Source organism: Nicotiana attenuata, unplaced genomic scaffold (genome assembly GCF_001879085.1).
Source record: "Nicotiana attenuata strain UT unplaced genomic scaffold, NIATTr2, whole genome shotgun sequence".
Classification (NCBI taxonomy): domain Eukaryota; kingdom Viridiplantae; phylum Streptophyta; class Magnoliopsida; order Solanales; family Solanaceae; genus Nicotiana; species Nicotiana attenuata.
In genome coordinates, this window is record NW_017670561.1 from 525,884 (window position 1) to 541,368 (window position 15,485).

General features: G+C 36.7%; 1 protein-coding gene across 11 annotated transcripts; it reads right to left on the reverse strand.

Annotated features, from left to right (window-relative positions):
- Positions 1 to 2,929: 2,929 nt before the first annotated feature.
- On the reverse strand, positions 2,930 to 14,206 carry LOC109240989. Of its 11 annotated transcripts, none has more exons than XM_019407688.1 (12): positions 13,612 to 13,956; positions 13,047 to 13,124; positions 11,956 to 12,124; positions 11,252 to 11,766; positions 10,078 to 10,163; positions 9,526 to 9,995; positions 8,892 to 9,386; positions 7,968 to 8,763; positions 7,613 to 7,843; positions 7,380 to 7,504; positions 6,439 to 6,821; positions 2,930 to 4,333 (listed from the first exon to the last, which is right to left on the reverse strand). In XM_019407688.1, the coding sequence occupies exons 1-12, from the start codon at positions 13,681 to 13,683 to the stop codon at positions 3,233 to 3,235; spliced, it is 4,521 nt and encodes a 1,506-aa protein (XP_019263233.1). In that variant the 5' UTR covers positions 13,684 to 13,956; the 3' UTR covers positions 2,930 to 3,232. The 11 variants fall into 11 exon arrangements, with proteins under 11 accessions (XP_019263233.1, XP_019263237.1, XP_019263232.1 ...); XM_019407692.1 differs by having other exon boundaries at positions 13,034 to 13,124; XM_019407687.1 differs by lacking the exon at positions 13,612 to 13,956 and adding an exon at positions 13,973 to 14,206 and having other exon boundaries at positions 11,252 to 12,124.
- Between the last annotated feature and the right edge of the window lie 1,279 nt (positions 14,207 to 15,485).

Here is a 15,485-nt window from a genome sequence, read left to right on the forward strand (position 1 = left end):
GCTGATTATATGAGGCAAAGCAATCCAAATAAGCCATTTTCAAAATTACAGATAAAAACTAAGGAATTGTGTCCATTAAAAATAAGATAATAACAACAAAAATAGAGGAATTGGATAAGAAAATTTTTCTCAGAAAATATGTAAAAGCTCCAAATTTGATTATATGGTTTTAACTTTTTTGTTTTATTCTTGCAAAACTACTACTAGTAATATGCTAATTTTTCTCATACTCGAAGTATGAGAAAGTGTAAGGGAATAAACTCGAGTACTATATCACCTAAGGACTAATTTCAACACTTTCAAACATTAATCAATTCAATATTTTTAGTTTTTATTTTTTACCTAGAAATTTAATATGATGATGATAATTTGAGCTTAAATGATAAGAAATGAGGATTTATGTAGTCGATCTATTTATTTGAGATTAAGGCATAATTGTTATTATATCTTTTGCTTAAAAAAGAAAATGGAACACCAAAAGATACAACAGGCAAAGGCCAATGCTAGAATATGCAATTAGGATAGGAAGAATATAGGACAGCAATATCATGTTGCCACTATTATTAATAATCATATATTATTACAAGAACTAGTCAATCGGGTGAATTTAATCATAAGAAATTCCCATCAAATTGGCCACGGAGCAATAGTTATTTTTCCCTTCTTTATTTATGATTATGAGTTTATGACCTATGCCCTGGCTTTTAGTTAGGTTCCCTTTTTAATAAAAAAAATAAAATAGAAAAGTGAACATAGTTCATATCGCCTACATCTTCACCATCAAGTGAAGAAAATAAAGCTAGGATCAGGGGCGGAGTCAGAGCACGAACTACGGGTTCGGCCGAACTCAGGGATGAATTTATAGGCAAAAATATGAGGCACGTGAAATTATGCTTTCTCCGCAAAATTAAATATTTTATGTACATTTTTTCTAAAATTGGTATAATATTAATTGTTGACACTCATGTTTCAAAAAGGTTAAATGGTGAACTTGGTTGAAGGTTGAATTGATTATTAAGAGGAATAGGAATCAATTCTCACTTAATACATTGTTTCCTAATTTTTTTAATAGTGCATTCACTTACTAGAAATCCTAAATCCGCCTCTGGCCGAACCCATCCAACTCATTAATTTGTCTTAAGAAACATTAAATATATGCAGTTGATTACTCCCTCAGGTCCATAATAAGTGATTTGTTGGTCCTTTTTTGTGGTCCAAAATAAGTAATTTTTTCAGATTTTAATACTAAATTAATTATTTTTTTCCTATATCGCCCTTGGAGTAAATAATGTTGGAGTATGTGTTAGGAGTGTTTATGAGAAAGATAGTAAAGGTTAATATGGTCAATTTCATTGCTAATTAATGTTAAAAGGTGAATTTCTTAATATGTGTTAAAACAACCAAAAAAATCACTTATTTTAGACCGGAGGGAGTAATTTAGAACTCTATAACTTAAACAGATTAGATTTTTGAACCCATAAATTTTAAATTCTCTGACAAGGAGAGCAGGCTTATTGTTGAACACTCCATTTTTCAATCAGCCCTGTAGTTAATACGTGTACGACAATACCAAGCGCTAATTCCAAACAAAATTGGAATAGGATAGTTTATATGCATACATCTTTTTAATGTGCGTTTTGCTTCTATATTCGAGGAAAAGGCAACAAAATATTGTAAAAGAATTTCTGACTCAAAAAGAGGGACCAACTTTAAAGTACGAGAACCTGAGTACCTGACCATCCAATTTTGAACGCTATAACATTTTTTGCAGTTAATTCACGTGCAGCCATAGAACTTTTCTTACAATAATACTAAAGTCACGATTTGCTATCACATTAATGAAATTATACTTTATTCACTGTAATAACTATGTCTAATCATTTAGCAAATAAATTTACTGGAAAATCCAATATTTGATGATAGATAGATACTTTCGAGAAAGGACGAGCACGACTGAAGTGGAAAATGCAATGAATTGTTTCAAGACCAACTCGAATTGAATAATTTTCTCCTTTTTTGGTTTCGTTTAGATACTGTTAGTTCGTAAAATATGGGTAGTCAAACAATTTTACATGTGTATTTCTTTTATTGTCAGTCAGTTGTATTTTTTAAGCTAGAAATTTGACCTTTTGATCATTTATGCTTTTAAAACGCTCACATAATTCAATTACTTTGAATTGACAAAAATTAGTAGTGATTTTACAATTAAGTTCAATTTATTTAATGTGACAAAAAAATGACTTTTTGATTTTGCTATTATAATAATCATTGATGAAATTAACCGCATTTTTCATCCATGAAAATTCTAGAAAATAGAATGTTAAATTCGTATGACTTTGAGTACTTGACTAATCCTTCTTCCTTTTTCTCTCTTTTTTGGTCCCAATATCTTCGTGAGAATACAGGCAAATGTTTTTTTTTATTTTTAAAAACGACGTTTTCCACACTTTTTGTTTTCAATTTCATTTCAATTGTCGAAGATTTTGAGACGGCGTAATCTCAAATTTCATTGTGTGAGCTAGAAATTACATTGTTCAGCCCAAAATCAATACACGTCATCTGCCATTGTTGCCTCAATAAGGAATAATGTAGTCTTATAGTAATATGAATGAGAGCCATGTTACTGGAATTAAAGGTAACAATATATGTAAGGACGTTTCATTTCTTCCGTCTATAATTTCAGTGTTACGATAAATGATAAATTAAACTACAGTAGCTGACAATAGTGCAACCCTGTGTTAGTTCGACAGAATAACCAACACTGAATCACTAGGAGCGCTCATAATCAACAATTAAGCAATACAACCTTTTTCTGTTAACTCTACCATTACCTATCCCCACAAACATTTGGATTATCACAATTTGCACCCTCGCTGAATGTCTCAAAGCATCTAAACCCACTTGCAACAGTTCATTAGGTGCAAAATCCTCATCAGAATGCCAGAAACTGCGTTTATTCATAAAGGAGGTCACTGGGAGATGATTCATAATTAAAAGGAATAACACTGAAGCAGCGCAGAAATGTTAAACTTTTCTATGGTACTAGAGCCCATAACGGCTAATATCCTCTTTATATTTACAAAGAGCCGTCACTCTGCACTTGCAAGCTAAATAAAAATTGAGACCAGAAACACCTAACAAAATTATAAACCCTGTATCCTTATGAACATGTTGTAAACCTACCGCATCCATGTGAATAACTGTAATGTACACCGTTATTGGTAATCTCACCCTACTTGTTGCCGAGCCCCCCAAAGAAAAGCAGAGGTGTATTACCGCGTCTTGTTTCAGGCATTGCCTGCTCTTTTTGTGAAACAGAACCTTTCTGCTGTTCCTTTTCCGGGAAAGGAAATGAAAGAGAAAGGGAGAGAGAAGCAGAGACATCCTCCACCTCCTCCACTCTAATTGCTTCCTTAGCTGAAGAAGGTTCCTGGATGACTCTCTTGTCTACTTTCCCAATTAAAAAGGGTGGGATTCCCTGAGTCAGCAAATGTGTCTCAGCAGCTTGGTCTTGAATGATTTTCTTGTCTACTTTCCCAACTAAAAAGGGTGGGATTCCCTGTGTCAGCGAATTTGACTCACCACCTAACGCTAGCTCGAGATTAGGGACTCTATCACTAAGCCGATCATTATCTGAATGGTGCATTTGCCAAGGCGCTGAGCTAGCCTCAACAGGATGTGGATCGACAGGGAAGAAATATCTTGCAGCACTCCCTGAGCACTCCGGGATAGCTGCTTTACTCAGAGCTTCATCACACCCTGTATCCGGAAGATAGGGTCCATAAGAGGAACCATGCATCCGTGACAAAAAATCATCACTGGAACAACTAGTTTGCTCGCTATTACCATATGATCCACCAATACTAGTCTTCAATTTTTTGTCGTAGGGTGCCTTTTCAACTACAATGTCATTATCATTAAAACTTCGGGTTGCCAGATTAACTCCAGAGTCGACAGATTGCATCACTGTCTCCACGGAACGTGGACGTTTAAGGTGGTTCAGCATATCACTATTAAGCACCTTCCGTGTTGGTTCAGTAGTTGCACTTCCGCTCGTTTCAGATGCTTCTTCATCCTTATACTCATCCTCCAGATTTATCTCGAATTTCCTACCATTTGTGCTACCGAAGCCCTTCTCCGTGCTGCCCATAGAAGCTTTCTCCTGCATACAGCCTGGAGCTTCATCAACAGAACGGGATGGCCTCTGTCTATCAACTAAAGAACCACATTCCATTGGCACTGGTTCAGTTATTCTAACATTTGTCCAAGTATTGGCAGCTGGAGTAGAACTATTTTGCGATTCCGATTTGCATTCCTGTCCAGCATCTCCGACCTAAGAGAGTGTTAATGATGTGCATTAGGAACAAGCAACAGCAACGTAAATGAACTAGTTTTTAAGCAGCAGAGTAAGGGAAAATCTTCCGAATAAACATTCAAGGAATGAAAACAGGGAGTCCCCCACCCCACCCAAGCCACTGGTTGCAGGCTTAGGACGAACACTTTTGCACAAATTGATCCCACTAGGTAAAGGCAATAAATCAAGCCACTAGAAGAATTTTAAAAAGCGAGTGAGCAATACGGAACTGTGGACATGGTCCACTTGTGGTCCCTACACGATGATCAGGGCCGTTGGCCTAAAAGAGGCCAAATCTTTTGGACCAATTATGCTGCCAATAGGTATTGAGCCAGAAAAATAAAACCCATATAACTGCAGCATGAAGGATAGATTAGACATGATTTTGAAGAAAAGAAATTTGAGCTGACACTCACTACTAAGGAAAAAAGAAGCATAAGAAATATTTGTGAATAACAAGTTAAACCTACTACCATATCCACAACATAGCAGCAGGTTGACCATTAAGGGACAACTAGTATGCGACAAGATAAACAACCATAGAGTTTTTCTTCTTTAGTTTCATTTGTCATTGAGAACTTCTTCCTAACTTCAATCCTAGATTGATGGTGGGCCTCTGGTATAACCGTGGTACCTTTATAGGTCTATTAGGTTTGAAAAGCCATCACTGACATGACAACTAACTAGCAGGGAAGCATATTAAAACAGTGACAACGAAACACAAAAACTAGGGTTGACAATATACACAAGAGAACTAAATCAGATGTACTGACATGAGGAAAACAGCGTGCAATAGCTAAATAAGCTATGCCAAATCTAAGTGAAGCGGGACAGTTGCAAAGCCTGAAATAATAGCCAATTACCTATTCCAACTTCGAGCATTAGATGTGAGCAACAAATGAATGATATGGACTTAATAGCACATGGCACAATTCAACTATATCCTAAGTGTAAACATATAGAAGTCCAAGATTTTATCCCCATTAAGTCAGAGATGACCCAAATGAAAGATTGAGGTAGAGACTCTCAGTGGGTCGCCCAAGCCAATTACAGTGTTTTGGGACATAATGAGAATACATCCATAAGAAAATGTTGTGATCCATATAAAAATCAGTATAACAAGTCTAGATATCAAGTCAAATGACTCAAGTGCTCTCCATGATCCTTACACCAGCCAAAAGAGAGGAAATGATACTAGCAAGAAATGCGCAAACCTAAAAAAAAAGATATAAACTCTGAAAAATCAAGCCATAATGACACCATTCATCACTTGAAGCAACAAATGCCAGAATTGGCTGCATTTGGACTTTGAGTTGATATATGACATGTTTTTTATCCTACCTTATTAAAAAAAATTGATATATGACATGTTATTTACAAACTAGAAAACTCAATGCTGACTAGGATTTGTTTGTAAGGTCACAAATTCAACAGCAAAAACCCAGATTGGCAAGCCCTTAACAATGAAACACAGAATAAGTACTTTTTCTTAAAGGCAAGAATTAAAAAGCACAATAAGTACTGAATAGCAAGTCACTGAAGCAACCAAGCAGACAACATACTAGAGTCTCAAAAGGAACTCAAAGCAGCACTGGACTGGAACTATCTCTGTGAGAGAGAGTGTGTGTGTGTGTGTGTGTGTGTGCCTTTTTCTTTTCATTTTTTGGGTTGGGCTGGTTGGGGGGGAGGAGTTGGGGCTGGCACTCTAGTGCAACGTGTGTAACTGTGTATGAACAAAATGAGTTTCAAATTCACACACTGGCTCTTTCCAAATCTTGTTTAATAGGAAATTTTCTACTTCATTGCCTTGGGAACTCCTTGCTCTCTCATTTCTCCTCTCAAGTTTTCTCCTATAATGGAAGCATAACCTCCTTGTTCACATGTACCTAAAAAGAACATCCCAGATAGAAATAGAGGGTAAATACAAATGCCCCACCACCTACTAGAAACCAGATTGCATTCAAAAGACAATAAGCAGGAAACAACTAATCAAATTTGTTCTAGATGAAACTATTACAAAACTGAACCATTGAACAGTGGTTGGCGAACCCCTCTATGCAAACATGATGAAGTTAAAACAGCACCTGGAAAATGCCATATCCTCTCCTCCCTGGGGAAGAATTCAACCGGCTAGTTGGTACATTTGTGACGGAGCTAGGCTCCAGGTGCTCCACGTTTACGGCTACAGAGTCACCTTTGCACACTTGGGATGCTTTCGAATTAACATTTCCATTGACCAATGGACAACCAGACTCCTTTGAAGCAATTACCTCAACATCCATGGTAACATTATCACTTGCAGCATTGTCGACAGGGCTGAGACAATGTACCTTCTCTGGAAAAGGCATGCTTGACTTTGGAATATCCTGGGGTACAGGAAATGGCTTTCCAGTTGCCTGCATATGTTGTGCACAACTTGCCTTCTTTACCCTAAAGACACCCCATAGGAAGAACATCATATTCCACCCTGCATAAACAAGTTGATCAGAATAAGCAAAAACAAAGAGCAATTTTCTCCATCTCATTTGCATTAAGTATCTTCCAGAGCATAAGTTTGCATTAATGCATGTGTTCAATTTCAACAACCTACAGATCATTGATCACCACATGTGAATGAACTGAAATGCGCTGACCAGTATACTCACAATTGCATAGAAGCAAGTAGAGAGTAGCTAATGTAGCAAGCAGAAAAGCAGCATCTGCTTAAACAATAATTGAAAGGGGAGTATTCAGCAAATGCTGATAAAAGAAGTTACAGAAGACGAGTTCTTCTATTTTTGGCATCGGGGTACAGGATCAGAAACATCAAAAAACCCTAATCCATCCATATCCAGTAACTCCGTATAGCAAAGCAAGGTAATAGAATGTGAATCAAGTCTGTCACAGTCCATAGAGCCTCATGCTTGAAATAAAATTACGAGATAATGCTTAAAAATATAAAGTAGCTATGAATAACATTAAAAATGTCAAAGCACAGCATATATCAAGTTCAAGGAAGTATCTCACAAAATGCAATCATCCTTACGTTGAGATTTTTCAGGAAGTCGGTTAGATGGGAATATCAGCAGCTCACAACCTTCAAGATTCGCTTTGAGAGCCATGTCATTCCTAATCATATTCTCCAGCAATGTTTTATAGCACCTCTCGTAGCTGAGACATTTTACAATACCATCAATTTCAGATCGAAACCTAGATAATACTGGTGGGACACCCAATTTATTGAAAGCAAGAAAGCTTAGGAGGAAAGTAAAATTTTACCTCTCAATGTCTTTAGCAAAAAAGAACAGTGCAATATTATCTTCTGTAACACCATACTCCTGAAATTGTATTGGCCAAGTGCTCAATCGTGAAACCTCGTTAAAGAGGACCTTTTGAGGAAATTTGTTTACTGTGTCAAGAACTTTGGGTGATGCACAACTTGATAAATGAGCCTGAATTCCATCACATAAGTCAAGAGTTCTCCCATTCTTCTGAACCTCAAAAGCACCCCTGAACAAAAAGGTATGCGTAAATAACTGCTTCCGAAATGCAATAAAATCTCACAACTACAACCAATTATAAACCCCAAGGGAAAAACTATAACAAAAATTAAGATAAAAGGTGGACATCATACTGCCATATATATTCATGCTCTGGAATTGCTGTCCTCGAAAGTATTGCGATTGCTGCTTGAGAATATCTATCTAAATCAACAAATGAAGACTTTTCGTCAGACGGAAGAATAGGGACCGCATTCCCTGCTCTGCTAAGAGCTTCAGCGGCAAGCACTGACAGCTGCCTCATATTGCTGATTTCCTGTTTATAGGAGCCAGCCATAGAGTTCGACAAAACCCCATAACCTTCTTCATTGGTAGGTAAAATTCTTCTGCCAGTAGAACCAGATGGTAGATCTTGAGCCATTGTTTCAGAATTTGTGTTTGACATAGCCAAATCATCAGACTGATCAAAAACCCTATTCTTACGGCAAATTCCAGGCTTCCTTAGCATGGCGGCCTCAATTGCAGCTTTCAGATCGCTGGTGCCATTTGGGGCCTCTCTAGAATTTTTTACAGCAGAAACATCAGACGTGGATAAATCAGGCCCGTCAGCAGTGCAACTTTCTGTCAAGTGACCGCTTCCTTTACACCTCTGGCAGAAAAGTGACTTCGTACCAGTTCCACTGTGTTTTAAGCGTCTCCCAGAATTCTCCCTTATTCTCTCACCAACATTTTTTGTTTCCCTCTGCTGGGACACCCCATCCAACAGACCTTCACCAGTGTTGGATGTTGGCCTCTCAGCAATATAAGAGTTCGACGAAGGATCATCCCTTGCATTACTCTGGTTAGGCCTCTGATCAGAGCTACTAATTTTATTGGCAGCGGGAACTCCAGTGGAGATGGATGTGAGTGATATCTGCTTCTTAGCTTCATCTGATTCACGTAGACCAAAAGATACGTCATGAAATGACTATTAAAAGTAAAAGGCTTTAACTCCCACCCCCTCGCAGAAAATTATGAGTAAAGGATTGAAAAGGCACATCAATGCAAAGCCACTCTACCTGAATGAACAGATACTTCTGGAGTCCTACGAGCAACAGCACCAGATGATTTCAATAATGACACAGGTTTGCTGTCAAGCTGACCTGGTCTAGAATCACGGTTATTATTTGAGGAAGAAAGTGGAGAAGGGTCACCTCGAAATGCTGATCTTTGCTCGGTTTTAGAAGGAACAGAAGTACCAGAAGAACGTTCTGATCTAAAAGAACTCTTCCTTTCAAGTGGATTTCGTTCTTTTGTCTGCATTTGTCCTTTGTCCTGAGCAGGGGAAAACTTGGGGGATAACATCTTAACCTTTGCTTCAGAGACATTGTTGCGGCTTGTGCTTATGGATCTAAATGACATAGATTTGCTCATTGATCGGATTGAACTCTCTTTCACATCAAGACCAGCAGATTCTCTAACCAATTTCTGCTTCGGCGGGAAACCTTCATCTACAAGTTGCACTTTTCGTTTTGCAGCCAGGGAACTGAAAGAATTAGACTTTGAAAAGGTACCTGCAGGTAGAAAAAAGAATCCAGCTTAATTAATAACGCAATACTATGAGCCGTACAAAGTGGCTAAAAGTTTAGAGAATTCAGAGAATCTCTTAGTAAGTGGAGAAGGTATGATCCAAGCCAATTTCGATAAAATTACCTCTAGCAGTTTGTAGTCGTGGCCCCCATGCTGGAGTATCATGAACAGAAAGACCTCCAGAAGAGATCTGATTAACGGATTTCAACTTCCCCTTATCTGAGTTCTTAAATGAACTTTCACGGGAAAGTGCAGTAAGTCTGTTGGGACTTAGTGTTTTTGGTGATCCCGAAGCTGGCTCAAAGGCCTGCTTCTTTGCCACAGAAGAAACTTCACTATCATCCATACGCCTCTTGCCAGAAATTTTAGTATCAGAAGCTGTTTCCCCATCAGCATCAGAAGGTTTTGCTTCCGTTTTTATTGTGACGCCTGTATCGTCAATAGCAGTTTGTCCAGTACGATAACTTTTTCTGTATCCATCAAACTTCACAGATTTATCACCTTTCCGATTTTTCATTTCCACGTCAAATTTGCATTCCTCGCACATCCAATCCCCCTCTGGAACTTTTTGTAACATCTCTCGCATGCAATACCTAGGATAAAGCAACATTTTCATTAACCACAACACAAGGAACAAAAATGAACACGTGGAGATAAAATGAATTAGAGGCTTACGTATGCTCCGCACCATCTGTACACTTGCAACATATGGCAAGTAAATCCTCCCGACCAGCATCTCCACATATATCACAAACTTTCACCTGTAATTGGCAACGAAATTACACCGACAATTTCAAAGAGGAAAAAGGAGGGTCTTACATACAAATTTACAAACTAGGAAGAAGTAACAACTACAAAATCCGCACAATAAGGCAGCATGATTTCTTATACTAGAAAACAAGACATGCCAAATTCATCACTTAAGTGCATAAGAAAAGAGAAATGTGTGCCTCAATTAAAGATGGAAACAAAAGTCACATGCATAGCACTAATTCATGCATTGTAATAAGTAATAGTATTGAGAAAACATCTTCCTGCTTAAGGAATTTCAGATGACACCTTAATTTATTAAACCTTTTTTGGCCAAAATGAATCTGGATGACTAATCTAAACAAACAAAGAACCAACGACGCAGTTGTTGCAGATCAGGAACCGCTTGTTTTTTTAGTGTTCATATATAGAAGTTAATCGATTTGACCATCCATTTGAAGTGCAACTATTCATTAGTTTTCTGCTCAACAGTTTTTCCTTTGTTATTTGAAGTAGCAGTTTTCCTGTTTAGATCTAATAACCCCTGTCTGATATACAGTGAGTGAGGTACTAACATCTTCAACAAAGAACCATAGAATTTGATATTGGCATTTCGCTCTACCAGCGTAAAAATACTATTTTCTGTAAGCAAGTTAGAACTGTCTAACCCCATAGTAGGCATGATGCCCGTCATGCTCTAGTCATTCAATAGTCCTCTGCCTCGACATGCAAGATATTACAAAATAAACATAATCTATGAGCTTAAGTGATTTCTGCATGTGACTGATGACATGAAAGAACATATGCAAATGCGTTTACATCTAAAATTTTAGTTAGCTTCTTCAGTATCTAAAGAGACGGAAGCATAAGATTTCTCACATTTCCTACCCTAGAAGTTAATCGCCCATAGTCTCCTAAGTCAGGTTGTGCAGCACACAGTAAAGGGTAATTAAACAAAATTCAATCACAACTGACTATCAGTTACAAATCATGTTGGTCTTGCCTGGGGTTGATCTATTGGGATGAGACAAATTAAAAACAAAACAAACAAAAAGAAAGGAGTATTCCAAGAGAAAATAGCAAAAGCATTCTTACTTACATCTTGCTCCTCAATGTCAGAATCCTCACTCCCATCCATTTGATGTGATTGCAGAGCATCCTTTGTATCAGACGAAACGGGTGATCCAACAATCTTTTGGTCATCCTTCTCAGGACAAGTATCAGCAGGTAGATCGCCAGAAGCTTCAGATGCCACATCGTTCTTTATTGATGAATGGTTAATTTCCAAATAGTCTCCTATACTATGCGCATTTCTTGAAGATGTTTCCCCCATAGGTGCCTTATTATTCGCCTCACCATTACTTTCATTCCGGCCACTATGGTCAATTGGACTGTCATCTGCCTCATTTTTCACATGTACACATCCAGCAGAAGTTTGATTATTTATTGTTTTTCCACCAGAAGTAGAAGAACACTGTAGACTTGATCTGTCTTCGCTCATCTTACTGGAGCTGGACAATTTATTAGCTTCATCGGCTCTAATGACACATGATATATTGTCATCAAGGCCTTCAAGAGATTTGGGATCCTTTAACTTCAAATACGCTGCACCATCTGAAGTAGCGGATGAAACATCAGAAGTCCTTGCATTTGATTTAATTTCAGCATTTGCAGAAAAAGATAAGTTACTCGAACTTGTGCGGATTACACTGTTTATTTCACTACTCTGTCTAATTTCACATTTTCTCGTCTTATTAGAAGATGAAACATCATTGACAGAGAAACTTAAACTATTTATCATACCGGTTTCCCCGGAAAACTCATCGACTGTTGACTCCATGAGACTTTGACTAGTAGGAAAACAAGATGAGCAAGGAGTAGAACACACGTTACACAACCCGGAGACTAGACTTCCACCAACACTCTGATTCCAAGGACACCGAATGGATTCCTTACTGACGTCAGTTGACACCTGAACACAACAGAGCATTTGAAAAGGAGTTTTTGAGGGGAGGAATCAACAACATGGAAACCTTGCTCAACAAAAAGAGATTAAGGCAAAAAAGGTGAGTCAAGCAAACTAGGAAAAGATCCTTACCGGAAAGCGCATACTAGAAAAGGCCTACTAACAGACTTTTAACATCTCAGGTATCTTAAATGGTATTAACTGAACAGGAGCACTCAGCGCCCTTCTTTTTCTTAAAAACAAAAAGGGAGAATAAATAAGAACGGGCTGGTCCTTCACATTCAAAAGATTCCTCTTAACATTAGTCAAAAACAAAAGTACCTGTTACCAAATCCTAAGATCTCAGAGTCTAAATATATTAAACGAAAAGAATCGGCCCTTCCTTACTGAAACTATAACTGAATAACAAAAAAATAGTCCTTCGCATTTCAAAAGTACTTCCCTTCCATTAGAAAGACTAACCCCTATGATTAACATTTTGTTCAGATATTGCCTATTCTAAAGGTCTGTTACCAAATACAGGAAAAAGATTCTCTCACATCCTTCCGTTAATAATGAAAAATGCTAGATTCAATCAGACACATTCTACTTGCACCACATTACACATTTCTTCTAAGTTGCTAACAGCTTGTAATTATCAATGATGCCATAATATAGCCCAAGAAATGGCACTGCTCTCCACAGTAAACAACCAAATCTCCGAAAAACCAACAAAGAATATCTTAACAACGTTGTGAAGCATAATTCAGGGGAGTGTCAAACTCCAGGCGACTCCAGTATAAAAAAGAACTAAAACCCGCAATTTACATACATTTTCCAAATAAACTAATCGACAGCAAATAGGAAGTGAATGTACATCGTAGTAATGGAAGAGAATAATGAGTCAGAAGAACGAGCACACAGCACGTAAATTACCCTGTAGTCTCACCGTATACGTCTGGGAGTTACAGATAGGTTCATCAAATGGCCCTTGCATTCGATAGCTTCCTCTCAACACAGGGGTGATCTAAAAACGAATTAAATACACTATCAGTCAAAGCCAAATAGCATCATACAAAAATCTAAAAACAACAGTGCTGCAGCAAACAGATCGTGTAACATGCCAAAGCATAACAACTTCAATAACATAAACTGAACTGAATAATTCCCACAACTCCAGTATGCATATATGAAGGAAATAATAAATTAATAAAAAGTATATCTTTGATAATCGGAAACCCTAACCTTCACAGAACAGATAAATCGTCTTCAAACAAGTATCAGGAACAAATCAACATTGATTTTATCCACAAACGATGCTGTTCCATACTGATTCCGATTGAGATAAAAAAAATCGAAACTTTTGATTGATGCAACGATTTAGGAGGCAGTTAAAACTGAAAGACACCGGCATCAATTGAAGCTATTATCTACTGATGAACTGATAGGATATAAGACAAAAAACACAGGAAGAAAACCCTAATTGAATTTTAAAAAAAGGGCAAATGACGTGCCTTAGGTTGGGGGAGAGTGAAAGTCACATTGTATAAGTCATTGATAGTTCGTTCCTTGTTGTGTTTAGACATCGCCGACAAGGAGAGGATCGATTAACATCAAGCATCCACCTTTGCCTTTGTTTGGGGATACCATTCAAACCGTAATTATCTCTACAATTCAACGCATGCAATGAACAAAATAGCACAAAGAATACCCCCAAAAATACAAATGCGTATTATCTGTACCCTCTCTCGCTCTCTATTTCTCTCTCTATTGATATTGATTATATATGTGGTAGCAAATGTTAATTTTGAAAGTTGTAAAGGGCGATTATGCAAAACATGAAAAGAAAAAATCCGAGAAAAATAAAATACTTACTATGTATGGAGTACAATCTAATTGGAGTATGTATATTCTAATGTGTATTTTTTATTAGAAAAAGGAAAATACTTTGGGAGCTGTAAATCTATGGCGGAGATTAGGAAGGTATTTGAATGAACATTTGATTCGTTCAGTGAACAGTTACAACACGCACTGTCTTCTCTCTCTTTCTCATTCGCTTGCGGCGTACGAGCAAACACACACACACACAGTAGATTTGTTCGGTATCGTTTATTTTCCTGCTTACCAGCACGGACCACGCTACTACTATATTTATATGTGTAGATTACATTTTTATTGCTTGGAGATTGGTACCACATGTTTGCTTTTTTCTTTTCTTTTATTTTCCTTTTTATTACATTGTTTTTCAAGAGCAGGAACAACATGATAATTGCAATGACATAGTATTGTGTTTTGCTTGAATATTTATGATCTTTAATTGATAATTTAATTACAATAATTGTGTATTTTGCAATAACAAAGTGACATGATTTTACCTTACCCTGAAATTTATGTGGTCCCAATCAATATTGATTTTGAAGTTATATAAAATTAAATAGCATGCAAGCCTTGCTTGTAGAATCCCATATTGTCTTAACGGCAAAAGCATCGTCGTCTTATGTGATTTAATTTTGATTTTTTATTAAATCATCTTTCATAAAATAAATTTTAACGTGCGTTATTATTTAAGTCTACACTTTGCTACTAACTTGTTTAGATCATGACACATTGACAATGGTACAGTTATAGTAATAATTTTATATAATCTATTAAGATACGTCTATGATCCGTGAATTACTATTTCGAACACATGTGCTATTATTATTGTTTAGGGCGTTAAGAGTCTTCAGACTCGGTGTCGAGTTTATGTTTTATTTTTTTATTTGGTTGAGAAGCATAAATTATTTTATAATCAAATACCTAAATGCATAATAAAAATGTCAGCAACAACATACCTCCCAAAGAAATCTATTGACAATAAGGCTACTATAAAAGTAGTTAGTAGTTGTTTGATGTCCATCCCAAGATCGGAGACTCTATTCTTAAATAAAAAAGTTTAAATAATAACAAACGTAACACATAAATATTTTGGGTTCCGGTTTTACTCTTCCAACTATTATCTAGTACTAATAATTTCTCAGAGAGCTTAAAGGCAATTATGAAGTATGTCAAATATAATTTTCGAAAGTACACATGTATTCGTAATGAACGCTAATTTTTTTATTAAAAAAAATGCTTAAATATTTAATTTTAATGCTTGACTGGCCAATCAATGGAACACATTGATGGGTTTTATATTTTATATAAGGAATGCACATATCATATATGATTTATTATAACTTCAAATCATGACTTTTTCGCACACATACTTACTTTTTTTTATTTTTTTAGTCTTAGATGCAACTTGCTAGAAATAAAGGAAGAAATGATTTTTTTTTCAAATAAATTTTGAAGTTTCCTTAAAAACTACTAGTTACATGAGGCAATGGATCAAATAGGATAGGGTGGG